Here is a 16,780-nt window from a genome sequence, read left to right on the forward strand (position 1 = left end):
TTTCTTATGTTTCTTAACATAAGAAAGGACATATATGACAAACCCACAGCCAACATCATACTCAGTGGGCAAAAGCTACAAGCATTTCCCTTAAGATCAGGAACAAGACAGGAATGTCTGTTTTCAACACTCCTATTCAACATAGTGCTAGAAGTCCCAGCCACAGCGATCAGGCGTGAAGAAGAAATAAAAGGCATCCAAATGGGAAAGGAAGAAGTAAAACTGTAATTATTTGTAGATGATGAGAACCCTAAAGATTCTACCAAAAACTACTAGACCTGATAAATGAATTCAGTAAAGTAGCAGGATACAAAATAAATATCCCCAAATTAGTTGCATTTCTATACATCAATAATGAACTATCAGAAAGAAAAACTAAGAAAATAATCCCATTCACAACTGCATAAAAAATTAGCTAGGATTAAATTTAACCAAGGATGTAAATAACCTGTACTTATAAAATTATAAGACACTGAAGAAAGAAAATGAAGAAGATACAAATAAGTGGAAGCATATACTATGGTCATGGGTAGGAATAATTAACATCATTAAAATGTCCATTCTACACAAAGCAATCTATGGATTCAGCACAGTTCCTATCAAGAGACCAATGGTGTATTTCACAGAATTAGAACAAATATGCCAAAAATTTATATGGAATGGCAAAAGACCCCAAATAGACACATAAATTTTGAGAAAGAAGAACAAAGATGGAAGAATTATGCTACCTGATATCAAACCATACTACAAAACCACAGTCATCAAAACAGCATGGTACTGGCATAAAAACAGACATATAGATCAATGGAACAGAATAGAGAGCCCAGAAATAAACCCATGCTTTAATGGCCAATTAATATTTGACAAAGGAGGCAAGAACACACAATGGGGTAAAGATAGTCTATTCAATAAGTGATATTGGGAAAATTGGACAAATACATGCAAAAAATAAATCAGACCACCTTCTTACAACATACACAAGAATAAACTCAAAATAGATTAAAGACTTAAATGTAAGACTTGAAACCATAAAAATACTAGAAGAAAATATAGGCAGTAAAATCTCAGATATTTTTTGTAACAATATTTTATTCTGATATATCCTATTGGGTAAGGGAAACAAAAATAAGTAAATGGGACTACATCAAACTAAAAGTTTTTGCACAGCAAAGGAAGCCATCAACAAAATAAAAAGACAACCCACTGATTGGGAGAACATATTCGCCAATGACACATTTGATAAGGGTTTAATATCCAAAATTTATGAAGAACTTATACAACTCAACACCAATAAAAACAAACAATCCAATTTAAAAATGGGCAAAGAACCTGAAGAGACACTTCTTCAAAGAGGACATACAGATAGCCAACAGATATATGAAAAGATGTTCAATGTCACTAATCATTAGAGAAATCCACAATGAGATACCACATCACACCTGTCAGAATGGCTACCATCAATAAATCAACAAACAAGTGTTGGTGAGGGTGTGGAGAAAAGAGAAGTCTCATCCCCTGTTGGTAGGAATGTAGTCTGGTGCAGCTACTGTGAAAAGCAGGATGGAGTTACTTCAAAAAATTAAAAATAGAACTGCCTTATGACCCAATGATTCCACTTCTAGGACTATATCCAAAGAAACCCAAACTACTAATTTGAAAGAATCTATGCACCCCTATATTCATTGCAGCGTGATTTACAATAGCCAAGATTTAGAAGCAGCCCAAGTGCCCCTCAGTAGATGAGCGGATAAAAAGGCTGTGGGACATTTACACAATGAAATACTCCTTGGCCATAAAAAGGAAGGAAAGCTTACCCTTTGTGACAGCACGGATGGACCTGGAGAGTATTATGCTAAGTGAAATAAGCTAGTCAGAGAAAGCCAAGTACCATATGATTTTACTTATACTATATGTGGAATCTAATGAACAAATAAACTAACAAACAACATAGAGGCAGACTCATAAATACAGAGAACACACTGACAGCTGTCAGAGGGGAGTGGGTAGCAGGCTGCAAGAAAAGGCCAAGGGATTAAGCAAAAAACAAACAAACAAACAAAAACAAACTCATAAACACAGACAACAGTGCGGTCATTACCAGTGGGACAGGGATAGGGCTCCATAGAAGAAGGTAAAGGGGAGATAAATGGTGATGGAAGGAGACTTGTCCTGGGGTGGGGAACACACAATGCAATAAACAAATGATGTATTAGAGAATTAAACACTTAAAAACCTATATAATTTTATTAACCAATGTCACCCCAGTAAATTCAATAAAAAAGTTTTCATCACAAGAAAATAACTTTTGTAACTGTATATGATGACTAATGTTAACTAGACTTATTGTGGTAATCATTTGTCAATACATACAAATATTGAATGATTATGTGTACACCTGAAACTAAAACCATGTTATATGTCAATGATATCTCAAAAAAAAAAAAAAAAGGACTTAACACTAAAATTTACTGTTGATTAAAATGTGATTTTAAATCCTCAAAGAAGAAAGGCAGGTCTTAGAGTTTGATGGAGGTGACTCTCTCTCACCAAGATTTAAGTCTACATGAAATATGACAGGCCATATGGATGGTTGATTCAAATAGAATAGTCAATTCTAACTAAACAGCTATTTAAGAATGCCATTTAATCAACCAACCTCACTCTAGACCTAAAGAAGAATGCTTGCCCCTATTTTGCCCAGCGTAGATGCCAGATCTGACTCTGCTTTTGCTTGTTGGCACTCAGGTTCCAGTGCACTGTGAACGAAAGCTGGGATGCTGAGACCTCCTACACACAGCTTTCACAACTCACTCTCTGGGTCATAACACTTCTTGCTCTGATAACAAGGTACTCAGTGAAAGGCTCTATTCAAGACTATACAAAACCATTTTCATTAGATGGGTGTCACATAGAGATGACAATGTGCCTGGGAGCTTTACATAAATAGAATTATTATTTATTATTCTCAATGATGGACAAGATATTCAGGGTTAGAGGTTAAGAAACTTTCCCAGAGTAGGCAGAACCCCAGGCAGTTTGTTTCCAGAGTCTATAATTTTAACCACTATTACCTCTTTTTTTTAAAGACTGTTTTTTAGTGATTTTTATAGAGAGAGGAGGAAAAGGGAAAGAGAGAAACACTGATGTGAGAGCAGAACATTGATCAGCTGCCTCCTGCACACCCTCCATTGAGGATTGAGCCCGAAACCTGGGCATGTGCCCTGACCGAGAATTGAACTGGCAACCCTTCAGTGCACGGGAGGACATTCAACCAACTGAACCACACTGGCCAGGGCAACACTATTATCTATTTTTAACAGATATTTGAACAGGTTGAAATGGGGCTGAAATAACACTAGCCTTTGGTATCCTTGGTGTATTGTTTTTCCTATGAATACAAAGTTAAGCTATGACTATTTAACTAGCCATGTGATTATTTTAGAAGAAACTTGTCTTATGTAACTTTTAAGCAGTTCTTAGAAAACAGCCAGAAGTAATGATGAAGAGAGCAAAAAAGAAAAGACTAATAAGGAAAGGAAAAATTCATTTTCTAATAAAATTGAGATTAAAATCTTCACCTGTGAAGTGGAATTTCACCGATTCTGGGAGACCTGCAAGAACAGAAGAGAGAAAATCAGTGCACTAAACATTCTGGGGTCAGAAATAAATGGGGAAGGTATAAAACATGGGGCAGAGGTTGAAAAAGTGAAGGATGTTTTCATCTAAATTATTATGGTTTAAGGAAAGGCTACAAGGTCATTTGAAAATGTTATGTTGAATTTAATGGTATCAACACTAATTTTAAGAAACCAAAAGAACCACAAAGTGGAACAATTTTATATCACAGCAGCCAGAGTGATTTATAATACATTCATTCAGATTTCATTTTATCAGTACATAAAACCTTATAAATCCGTGAATGTGGGTGATGTCATATATCACTGACAAGGCTGTCTGGTGGATAAATTCCATTGTAGAACTGAGTGATGCCTGTGACAATGATTTACACACTGTAACAGCGTGAGAGATTTATCTCATGACATTTACCCTGCAGATTATATAGGATAGGACTCAGCTCTCTCTAAAAAGGCTCTAGGAACTCAGCCGAGTATAATGGATACAGAAATAACGTCAACCATGGCTGACATGTTTTCTTTCCTTCTAATCCCAGGGTATCCTGAGTTTCTTGTAAAGTAGGTCTTGAAAAGTAGGGGTTAGGGAACCATGAACATTTGCATGGCCTATTGGTTACCCAGTTACTAAACACTGGGGATACTCCTTAGAGAAGTGGCCTACCCCCATCCTTAGAGATTTTCAACCTAATTGAGTAGTTAATCATGTCCCAGACAACTGCAGTTACATAAATAATGGCAATTATTACTTTAAATGTTGGCCATAATTTAAAACATAACTCCAATATTATTTTATCCATGTTCAACTCATCACAAGAAATTAATAGCTATTCCATATTAATTAAGTTACCATATAAAAATAATACTCTATATTAATTGTGTTATGTGGTACATATACCTTAACGATCATAAAGAAACAGCTTCAAGATTTTTAAAATCATTTTGAGGCACAGAAACATTTAGGGTAGAGACTCAAGACTCCTGCTTTGCAGCCAGCAGCTCTGATTACCAGGTCAAGGGGAGAGATAAGGGGTGTGAGGATTAAGATGATCTTGGCTTAGTGGAAGGGTACATGCTGGTTTAATTTAGAAATGCAGTTATTCTTTTACTTAGTCTTCTCTTCCTTTAAAAAAGGAGCCTTTTGACAAATCCAAGTTTTAATCCCAAAAGGTCGCTGCACCCTCCATTCCTACATGGGGTCCTTCTCACTGTATTCCTTTCGCCCACATGCTCATCCACCCTGGCTTCCTCCTCAGATCCATTCATGTCACTGCACTGAAGAGTTCCTTATGAAAAGCCATCCCCCTAGATCTTAAAGCCCCCAGGCTCTTAGTGCTGTTGGAATAAAGATCCAAATCCCGATAGGCGTTCAGCACCTCTAAGTTCAGGAATCTCTCTCTCTCCAGGCCCATCCCTTCTCTGCTAAACCACCCACATTCTAGACACACCAGACTTTCTTTTCAATTTCCAGGATGCCTCATTTGCTCCCTCCCCAGGGACTCTGCACATGGGGTGTGTGTCCTTTCTTCAGGAATGTTCTCCCACTAAACTATCCCAACACGCACAAGTAGCCTATTAGCTTCTCCCCATCTCTCCACGGTCAGTATCACCCTGTGGTAGCCTCCACTGAGCCTTCAGTCTAGGTCAGTCTTGTTATATCTAATTCCACTACTTATCAGAGCTCTTATCTCAGTCTGAAATTAAACATTCATTACTGGGATTATTTACCAAATTCTGTCTCTATTCTTAGACTCTCAAACTTGCCAAGAACAGGATTCATGCCTCTTTTTGCTCACCACTAGATATCCAAGGCCTCCCTCAGTGATTGCTACAGAATAGGCACAAACTAAAGATTCACTGAAGGTACTCCTGCGTGTATGAATAAGTTAAACAAAGGGATGAACTGAGCCCAAGCCACGTACGGGCCCACAAGTCTCGAGCTGCTTTGAACAGCTATAAAGCAGCGTCACCAAACTATCCAACAGGACCAGGAAGAGTTAGGGTGAGCCCGCCATAAAGATCCACAGAGGACAGTTTGGGCACCTTAAAACAGAGAAGAAGGCATTACCGGAGAAGGAGTAGGCCATGATCTCCTGGAGGTGCGGGGCTGCCGTGGGAGGGCGATACATTATTTTTCCCTGGTTAACATCTGCCTGTGTGAAGTACCGGACGGGAGAGTGAGGCTGGTCCCGGTGTTCGATGATGCCTGGGGAGAAGGAGACCGCGTGTGAGCACCAACAGCAGGTCTGGATGGCTGACTGAGTCTCCAGAGCCATCAGCTGCCCTTCCCGCTAGCTAGTGAGAGTCTTTTATCCCTTAGGACGATGGCTCTCAGGCTGTTCTTGGCATACCATTCTCCTGTTATTCAAGAAGAGGAAAATCTGAAACCTAGATAGACTCTTGACTAGGAATCATTAACTATAAACAATAGTAAGACACAAACTACTGCCCCGACTGAGCTTAGGCCAGGCAGTTCTGCAGCAGTCATAGACACTGCACCATAATTATGAGATTCTCTCCTTGAGTTTAAGTTCAAAGGTCAAGGTCACTGGGAAAATGGCGCAGACTGGTCTCCTGGTGAGCTGTAGAGAGATTTTTCTGTCTCCTCTCTCCCCTTCAGAAACTCCTTAGGCTCTGTGATGATCGTGGCAACAGTAACAAGGATTATTCTAAAACTTGGATTTACAGTGATCACTTTGCTTGTGATAAATGGCTTAGGAGCTGCCTATTCGCCTGTCATTTCTAAATTTTACAGGTACAGAGCTGATGCTGTGGTGATCTGTCATGTCCTACTATCTCTTCCAAAGGAGGACACGCCTGAGGCTCGGTGTTGGACTAACTCAACTTCTGCAGGGCTTACAGGCAGTCCATTCAGGCTGCTGGTCCAGAAGTGCTTCATCGCTCCCTGGTATCTCTCCCTGGCACCCCTCCCCGAGGGGGGACGACTCTGGCTATGACTCAGCAGGTTAAAAAAGGGATGATGACTTTTAGACTTTTAATTTCTTTCGATTTTATCAAAAGGGTAATGGAATTTAATTTTCAGACTTTGATTTCTCCTTGGGAATTTGATCACGTGAAAGGCTTACTTTTAGGGCTGTGACTGGTCTTGGGAGAGCAGGCTGAGAGACAGAAGCAGAATTATCTTAATAGAAGCTGATCTCCTTCCTATGAGGGACAGTCACATGCCCCTTGGGCATAGGCTTATTAGTTAAACCCGAAGTTCAGAGATCTTAAGGCTGAGGACTGAGGGTAGGGACCCACCCCTCCTCTGACTGTGGTTCCACATTTCCATGTTCCCCTAGGGGAAGAGGAGCGACTTATCCAGTTGGGAAAGGAACTGAGTATGTGTGGCTCAGTCCCCTCTGAGCTCTCCGCAGAGCTCCTGGTCCTTAGCACATTCTCATTCTGGTCTGATCCCCTATCACAACCACACTGGGCAGGCTCTGTCCCTATAGATAGTGCCCGTGTCTGGTGTCTGTCCAGGTGTCTGTCCGGTTCCCTCTATACAGGGGAGGGGGAGCTCAATCCAGTGACTGAAGCTATATACACACTGTGTTCTCCAGCACAGCTCTGTTGATACCAAAGTCGACACACTCATCCCCATAGGTCTATCCACCGTCTCTCTCCTTCTCAATTGGTTCTAACTCAGAGGCTGGGAACAAGGGGTGTCAATGATTGTTACTTCTTAAAATTCAGAAAGTATAAGCAGACAAACCCCAGGGCTCTTAAGACTCATCAACAGCTTGAAGAGGTCACTTAAGACATCATTTGCTGTGCATCTTACCTTGATTGGGATGCAGAGGTAAAGTCACATTGTACATAATCTCTCCACTCGGCCTCTCGGAGTTTACGAAGGAGAGAGAATGAGGCTGAATCACAGTCAGGTCGTCTTCCCGAGCCTAAACGAAGTTTAAGAAGGGAGAAGAAAACACAGTGTGATAAAGACAAAAGCCAGAGGCAAAACCAAACCTTATTAAACTCAAAAACCCAAACTCACTCTGGGCTTTTACGCTAGTGACACAAAATTTTCCCTGACAGCTCAAAAGCAGCAGCTGGCCTGTTGCCCTGTAGACTGGTCCCAGCCTTAGGGACCTCAGAGGGCTAGAGAGTCCCCTTCAGGTCTTGCACCCCGACCCTTCTCTCCCCTGCCCTCTGCCTCAGGCTTTCGGTGGTGCGTGTCCTGGGCATCCCAAAATGATCACTTTCCCTAGGTGGAGCTCACAGTGGTACCTGTTTGAAAATGAGCCATCACAGCTGGATATTCTACTATTCACAGCTGGACGCTACATCTTTGCTCCTCCAACTTAATGAGCTAAGGTTGCATCTGGGAAAAAGCTTTGCTGATGGGAACTTTGATTCTTTCTGTTTTGGTTTCTTTTCTTGAAACTGTGACAGTTTCAAAGGACTAAAGATGAACTAAAAAACCAGCACAGGCTCACCATTTGAATTCAGAGATTTAAGAATTAGTTGTTTATTAAAGTAAATAATAGTCAATATTTCTCTTTGTCTCCATTCTACTTTTCAAAAGAACTAGTTATTGCTTTTTCTCTTCTAGGTTTCAGAACCCGAAGAAGGCTCAGCAACATTAATCAGAAGGCCGATGTGTATGCAGCTTTTCCTATCCATGCACCTGTGTACATCCATCCCCCACTAACAGTGACAACACTCAGCAAAGGGGGGAGGGGAGAGGTTCGGAATCCCATGACCAGGCACAACACTGAATTGGGCAGCAGCAAAAACACAGTGGGGCGGAGGGAGGGGGAAGGGGTGTGAGCACGGGCCCTCTGACGGAGACACGTCAATAAACCAGAACAAAAAGATGTGGCTCTTTGTAGGCTCTTCCTAACTGACCCTGAAGGGTTAGAGTTTGACACCCTCTCCCGCTCTTTGAAGCTTGGCATCTTTCAGAAGGAATTTATTTCCCTGTTTAGGAGAGTAGGGCTCAGTAATTCTCATGCAGGAGGGTGTGGTGCTCTTCCTTTTAACCATGAAAAGATTGAAGGTTACAGTTGCTCTTTTAATTGTCCCCAAGGCATACTTGTCCTGGGGAGAGGCAGCCCTAGCAGGTTAGGACAGTCCTCCTATAGTATAGAGTCATGTTTCAGGCCATTGCTCAGCTCTGGAATGTATAGAGCAAGGAAAATCAGGATTGCAAAATAGTACCTGTTCTCTCAGCCTAAAATAAAACAAGTAAGGACAGAAAATTAAAAACATATGCCCTATATAAGGTGTTTACAGCCCATGCATGTGTGCACACAGCTATAAATGTGGACATGTGTGCATACAGATACACAGACAAAAAAGTGCAGGCTCAGTACATTGTTCAGTACCATTTTCCTCCTTTGTAATCTCAAAACCCTCATAATAACTGCATGTTCTGAGTATTATGAGATATTTTTGAAAATCTAGATGTCCCTAAAACAATAAAGTGATAAGAAGAGAGAATTAGCATGGGCATAGGGCTATGGAAAGGAGAAATATGTTCCAGCCAAGATAACAGATATTTCATATCTATGAAATTTATGGATGCTATTTCCCTACTAATAGAAATAGACACTAGGTAGAAAAAGGACTTGATTCTTTGAAGAAAGCAATATTGAGGTTGAGATGTATCAAAGTATGATCAATTTTAATATTGCCTATTTGGAATGTTCAATTAAACATCATACGAAATGAGAGATTAAATTTCATAGAAATCGTTACAGAAGACACTTTTTTATTAAAATATCTGTCAACAAGAGAATATTACAGAATAATGGTTTTCATAACACCCATATTACTTCTGCATATACCCAAAATCCAACCACTTCTCCCCATGGCCATTGCGACCACCTTGCTGTGTTAACAGGATGGCTTCCCAACTGCTCTCCTGCCCCCCCCCCCCCCCCAGTCTATTTCAGCACAGCTGTCGGTGTGATCCCTTTAAAAAGCACATTAGATCCCTGGCTGGTTTGGCTCAGTGGTTAGAACATCGGCCCACGGACTGAAGGGTCCCGGGTTTGATTCTGGCCAAGGGCACATACCTCAGTTGCAGGCTCGATCCCTGGCCCTGGTGGGGGTGTATGTGGGAGGCAACCAACTGATGTGTCTCTCTCACATCAATGTTTCTCTCTCTCTCTCCCCCTTCCACTCTCTCTGAAAAGCAATGGACAAAATCTCCTCAGGTGGGAATTAAAAAAAAAAAAGGTCATTACCCTGCTCAACACCCTGCAATGGCGCTCTATCTTACTCAGAATAAAAGCTAAGTCCCTGTAATGGCTATGCGGCCTGACATGGTCTGCCCCCTCCCCATCCCGCTGTTCCTTGAACATCTAAGCATGCTCCCGACTCGATGCCTCCGACCCGTGGTTCCCTGGGCCTGGCATGCTGTGTCCTGGGTGTGTGCACGGCTGTCTCCCTCACTTCCTGCAGGCCTTTCCTTAAGTGTCGCTGCCTTCATAAAGGCCCCCGACTGCCTCATTGAAAGCTGCAGCGTAGGTCTCCTCTGTCCCCACCACTACGTTTCCAACACCCTTGGCCCTGATCTACTTTTTGTTTCACCATAATACTTCTCACTAACTTGCTATATGTGAGTTCTTTATTTATTACTTATACCCAAAAGAATGTAAACTCCATGAGAACACGACTTTTGTTTGTTCATGGGTAGATTCTAAGCACCTAGCACGTCATTACTTGATAAAAATTTGTTGAGTGAATAAAACATATTATTATAAAAAGATTAAGCTAACATATAAATTAATAAAAATACTTTTTATAAAAACTAAATCAGTACTTTTTTTAGAATACTTACCATTGCATTTCAACGTCATCTAAAGAATCTGGTGGGGGTGGGAGGTGGAGGGGGGACATAAACAGTTTAACACTTAAGCCTTAGCAAAGTGTGTATAACTTAAGCTTCTAGGTCAGGATTTGCAAACAACATTATCATTTCACCCTCTATTAAAAAAAGACCAATTTCTCATGTGGATTGTCATTCTATAAAAGCAGCAAAGCCCACAGTGGGCCTGAGAAATCAGATACCCAATAATAACGAGATGAGATAAATAAAATAGAGGCCCTACAAGAAATTATCTTCTCCCATAGTTTATTAGGACAACAAAATTAAGTCATTCACATATTCATGCAGCGAATTATTGGGTAAGAACCTATTATGTGCAAGGTGCCAAGCAAAGAGCTGTGAGAGATGCAAGATGAGTCAGATATAGGCCCTTTCCTCAAGGAATTCCAAATTTTTGTAGGGGAAAATAAAAAATAGCTCTAACATAAGAAGTTCTTTTTTTTTTTTTTTTTCTTAAGTGGTGTGAAAGACTCAGACAAAGCACAGCAGGAATTCCAAGGATAAACAAACATTTCCAGAGATTGCAGATAACAATTCTATTATTTTCTGACAGGTCTCAAGAATAAACTTGGACACACAAGCCCTCAGCCACAAAATAAACAGAGCATGCCCAGACTTGAGTTCCAACCGGATCTCTGCTGGCCCTGTAAGAGCCGTCTTAAGAGAACTCTGCTATGACTATTACTCTGAAAGCAAAAGAAACCAGGAAAGAAAGGCTTACTCAAGGCCTTCCCTTAAGTGGTGACTTTGGCCAACCCAACCCTGAGTAGGACAACCATTTGAAAAAGGAAATAATAAATACTATGTCTTTCACACTAAGAGATAACAGAATTTATTTCCCCTTTAAGTAAGGAATTGGAAATACGATATTCAAAGTGTGTGTGTGTGTGTGTGTGTATGTAACTATGTAATTTATTTAAATTTGAAGGGGATAGAGTTTAGGAAGTTATTAACTATGTGAAATTATGTCTGACAATATTCATTTAGTCAACAAACATTTACTAAGCAACTGCTTTATATATGGCATTGTGTGAGATGCTAAGGAGGACACCAAGATTAATTAATCAAAGGTTTTGCTCTTAAGGATTTTCTAAGTCAAATAGTGGTTGATTACTTGGGAAACTGAGTTGATATGAACCTATTAATTCATCTTCAGAATCTTATACTATCTAGGCTATGATTTTTATTGGTAAACATGCATGTTTTCAGACCTCCTTGACTATATATATATATATATATATATATATATATATATCCTAAATGTATAACATATCATATATGCTTATATACAGGGCATCCCCCCAAAATGTATACACACTTTGAATAATTATTAATTCCAATGTGTTAAATCTGAAAAGAAAGAAACATCAATTGAGCTATCAAAAAATGTATGTGTACACATTTTTTGGGACACCCTATATATCAACATAATATACATATGTATATACATATCTTATATATGTATGTATGCATATAATTTTGCTGAACACTGTGAACTAAACCATAGGATCCTATTTAAAGGATCTTAGATTTGATGAATAAAGAATTATAGAAAGGCCACAGAACTAATTTCAATTTAGATAGGTATTTGATTGTATTGCTTTCACTCTATTCAGTCTTTCTGGGAAATCTCAGTAATGCCCAAGGATTTAACCACCATATACCATTAATGATTCTTAAAGGTTTATCTCCTACCCAGAATATCTACTATATACCCACCCTTAATAGGCACCCCCCCAAACTGTACTGGTCATGTCTTCCACCCCTCCCGCTAAAGCCCCCATACATTACTGATCTCAATGAACGGCATCTCGATATACTCAGAAATTGGGTATTCACCTTCCTCTCACATCTAATTGACCATGACATCTCTAAATATCTTTTAATCTTTCCCTAACATCCCCCACGACCTTAACCACTTTTCAGTGTCCAGTACAGTAGTGTTAACTACATACACATTGCTATGCAACAGATTTCTAGAATTTTTTTCCTCTTGCAAAACTGAAACTCTGGATCTATTGAACAACTCCCTTTTTCCCTCTCCCCACCTGCACCCCTACCCCCACAGGGACAATCACCATTCTGCTTTCCTTTTCTAAGGGTCTGATTACTTTAGATAGCCCATAGAAGTGGAATGATCAGACTGTCTTTTCGTGACTGGATTATTTCACTTAGGACAATGTCCTTAAGGTTCATCCATATTGTAGCATATGACAGGATTTCCTTTTTCAGGGTTGAATAATATTCCATTGTTCTGTATACCACATTTTTTAATCCATCTATCTGCCAAAGGACACTCAGGCTGCTTCCACACCTTAGCTACTGTGAATAATACCGCAATGAACACGGGTGTACAGGTATCTCTTCAAGAGCTTACTAACTTTTAATTCTTATTGCCACTGCATGGCATTATGCCAACAACCTTTCTTGTTCTAGATGACTGCAATAGCCTGTTTCTTGGATTCCTTGCTCCCTGTCTGGTCCCCATATAGGATGTTGTCTACCCTGCAGCCAGAATGACCTTCCTAAAGTGAAAATCTGATCAGGCTGCCTGTCTGCTACATAGTACTAGTCCCAACAGCCTTCTGGGACACAATGGAAATCCCTTCATTTTATCTTTAAAGTCCCCCATGATGTGACTCTCATATCTTGTTTCTTCTTCACGTAGGAACTTATACTCCAGTCAGATGAACTCTCATTGCTCAATATGTTGTGTTCTCCCACATCTCCATCTTTTTCCCCCTGCTGCTCCTTTGTCCGGAATGCATTTCCCCCTATTTCCACTATAGATAAGTGGTTCTTCAAATGTGGTGAGCAGAAGAGCAGTAATAGAATCACCTGGGCACTTGTTAGAAACTCAGATTATCAGCCCTACAGCAGATGGACTGAATTAGAGAACTTCGGGGTAGGCTCCAGCAATCTGTGATGAAACAAACACTGTAGGGGATCCTAAGGCAGGCTGAACAACTTGCACCTCAGCCAGCTCCGTTCTCCCCCTAGAGGAAGCCTTCCATGACTCTGCCACCCCCCACTGGGTAAGGTGCCTTTTATTTGCCTCCATATCATGGCCCCATCATGGCATTTATCATTATATTGTCAGTGCTCATTTACTTGCTCATTTCCGCTTTTAGACTCTAAGTTCCTTAAGAATAGAGACTGTATTTTATGGTCATTGAATCAACAATGTCTTCCATAGCACTTGGCATAAACTAGAAGCTCAAAAGTATATGGCTGAACGATTGAAGTAGACCCCGACCCTTAAACACATACATGAATATACCATGTATGTACTTAGCATATATATTTATAAGGTATTTATCAAATATGTGCAAAACTCATACTTAGGTGAGTCCAAATCACTGGATCAAGAATGTGTTTTTGTCACAGATTACAAGTGTGCTCTACAGTAATGGCCCTAATTAATGTCAAAAGAAATACAAAGTATGTATATTTTAAGGAACTAAAGATTAGGCTAACTGCATTTTATTGTAAACAAACCTTGTGATATCCTATGTTACATGACACAGACCTAATGTTCAAACTAGCAACCCGAGACCCTAAAGGTCAGGGACTTTGAAAAGTCTCTATGGGTCCCTAGCAACGGAGTGGGAATGGCGCCATCCCCATGGCTCCTGGCCCATTTTCCCCTCTAAACTCAAAATAACACTGCATTAGCATTTGGCAAGAAATATGCACGCACATTTTTCTTCACAGTTTAGAGAAAATTCTGATCCAAGTTCCTCCAGTCAGAATGATGAATTATAGACTTTATAGTGCTGCTGAATTATGATTTCTTTAAATTATGGTTTACAGTGGAAACGCCGATATCAGCTATTCATTAAAAACCTTCTATTTCCCCCTTTATGTCTCTGTCATTCCCCAGACCCATAATTTCTGAAACTACAGGTGATTTCTTTGTCGTGGCTCAAGGCTGATACACGCTTTGGAGTGTAATTACATGAGCGCTAACTAAAATGTAGACCCGGAATGATTAATTTACAAGGTCTCCGATGCTGTGGCCCTGTCTAGAAGAGGGGTTCTGGCATCACAGCGCCCCTAGATGCGGGGTTACAATGGAGCTGCTGGCTGTTGGAACTTAGCTGTTGCCTCGCTTCCAACCCTTCCACGAGCCCACCCTCCTCCCCGCTCTCTGCCATCCTCCCTCGCCAGTCTTCTTGAACTATTGGCACTTTTCCCCAACAATCATGCTCTCCCTGGCCCCGGGGTCTTTGCATCTGCTGTTTTTATGGCCTTTAGTGCCCTTTGCCATCACCTTTCCCTTCCTCCAACCTGCCCCCAATACTTTCACTTGGATAATTGCTACGGATCTCTCTGGATTCAGTACAGACCTCTCATCTTCAGGAAACTTTTGTAACACAAAGGAAACTTCTAACAGGGCTTCGAAGAAACTGAGTAACAGTTTCTTCAGCCAGGTGGAGCTATCACTGAGTGATGGCGCCCAAATGGTGCTGATTAAATAGGCGTAAGCTGAGATTCCTCCTGCCCACGCAAGGAGAGGGCCTGGCACCCTCTGGGACGCTGTGGAGAGAGCAGCAGCAGTGGGTGAGGGCCGGGGTGGCTGCCCTCTAACTTCCCTCCACTCGGGGAATTTTAAGTTTCTTCCTCAAGTCAAGAGAAGCGTTCACAGGCCTGGCCTGCGTCCTGGGCCTGGATTTGCCCAGGCCGCCCTACCAGACCCCTCAGAGGCCTCAGAAGCCACGACCCCCCCCCGGGCTCACAGTCATGTGGAGAGACGCTCCCGGGGACAGCTGCGGCGCCGCGGGCGGCTGCGGCAGGATCGCGACATTGAACGTGCGGCTCTCCAGGTGGCTGTGGGCGTCTGCGGCGCTGGACACCTGGAAGGGAACATCCTGCGGGTGAGCTCTGCGGAGCCGCGCGTCTGCACGTTACATCATCTGTCTGAATTCTATCCGTTCTCGCCTTACAAAACTATACACAATCCTTTTAGGCAATTTTGAAAATGCAGGACAGTGTAAATAAGGAATAAAAAATCATCTAGAATCTCACTGCCTACAAATTGGAGTTATTAACATATTGATGCATTTTGGTTTAATCTTTTTCCTATGCATATGTCAAAACTTACATACAATTGTGTATTCTAAGTTTTTACTGAACATAATACATTAAACATGTTTAAAAACACGATTTTTGATAGCTACGTAATGTTTCACTATGAGCACACATAACACATGTTAGATATGTAATTTTTATTCCATTTAAAAAATTTGTAACAGCACAGACACCTACAGTTAGGTTATAAATGACAAATCTCAGCCTAATCACTAATTAATTGTTATGAATCAGCAAGGAAAGATTCATAACAATTAGTGTAGTGGTCACAAAAATTCACTTTTTCTTGCTTTGAAAATACTGGAAACAATGATGCTTTTTTTAATGCAGCTTCTCCCCTCCTTCAGTGCTACTGAGTTGCTCCCTCACACTCTCCTTCTCTTTGTGGTCTTGTTACAAGAATTGATAAGGCCTGTGTGGCCATGTGTAGTTGCATTAATTCCATATGAGAGGGGGCAGAGTGCCATAAATTCTGAGAAAAAGGCAGGAATAGCAGTCTTTTTTCTTTCTTTTCCTTTCCTTTCCTTTCCTTTCCTTTCCTTTCCTTTCCTTTCCTTTCCTTTCCTTTCCTTTCCTTTCCTTTCCTTTTCTGTTCTTTTCTTTTCTCTACTTTTCTTTTTTCTTTTTTAAATATGTTTTTATTGATTTTAGAGAGAGAAGAAGGGAGAGATAGAAACATCAATGAAAGAGAAACATTGATCGGCTGCCTCCTGCACACCCCCTACTGGGGTTTGAGCCCAAAACCCAGGCATGTGCCCTGACCGGGAAACTAACAGCTGACCTCTTGGCTCACGGGATGATACACAACCAACTGAGCCACACCGGACAGGTTAGCAGCCCTTTCTTATGTCTTCAACAGTTGGGCCAACAACAACAAAAACTGTCTTCTCTGTCTTGATCACATCTGATGCCTGGAGCTCAAGTTTAGAATATCTTCAGGTTTTCAAGGAGCCATCTTACTGTATTGCTAAATATAATATGAGTAGCAATAGCTATAATTCACCGAACATCTATCATGGGCTCAGCACTTTTCCAAAGTTACCATATGTAATACCCACAAAGTGGATATTATCTCCTTTCCTACAAATGAGGAAACCTTTTCTAGATGAGGAAACCGAAGGTCATGATCTTCCTACTGACCAAGATAACTTCTTTCCGTGCTGACCAAGCTTCAGGTGATTAGGAAAATATGTTCTCCTGTCTCTTGAAAAAGAGCAAT

General features: G+C 40.9%; 1 protein-coding gene across 1 annotated transcript in view; it reads right to left on the reverse strand.

Annotated features, from left to right (window-relative positions):
- FRAS1 (Fraser extracellular matrix complex subunit 1) overlaps positions 1 to 16,780 on the reverse strand; it is a 402,680-nt gene that overhangs the window by 97,672 nt on the left and 288,228 nt on the right. The window contains exons 32-35 of the mRNA XM_087826788.1: positions 15,210 to 15,326; positions 7,417 to 7,531; positions 5,701 to 5,838; positions 3,579 to 3,611 (exon numbers count right to left, since the gene is read on the reverse strand). Coding sequence (XP_087682914.1) covers positions 3,579 to 3,611; positions 5,701 to 5,838; positions 7,417 to 7,531; positions 15,210 to 15,326 — 403 coding nt within the window. The remainder of the gene's footprint in view (positions 1 to 3,578; positions 3,612 to 5,700; positions 5,839 to 7,416; positions 7,532 to 15,209; positions 15,327 to 16,780) is intronic.

This window comes from Miniopterus natalensis, chromosome 1, assembly GCF_054644295.1.
Source record: "Miniopterus natalensis isolate mMinNat1 chromosome 1, mMinNat1.hap1, whole genome shotgun sequence".
NCBI classification, from domain to species: domain Eukaryota; kingdom Metazoa; phylum Chordata; class Mammalia; order Chiroptera; family Miniopteridae; genus Miniopterus; species Miniopterus natalensis.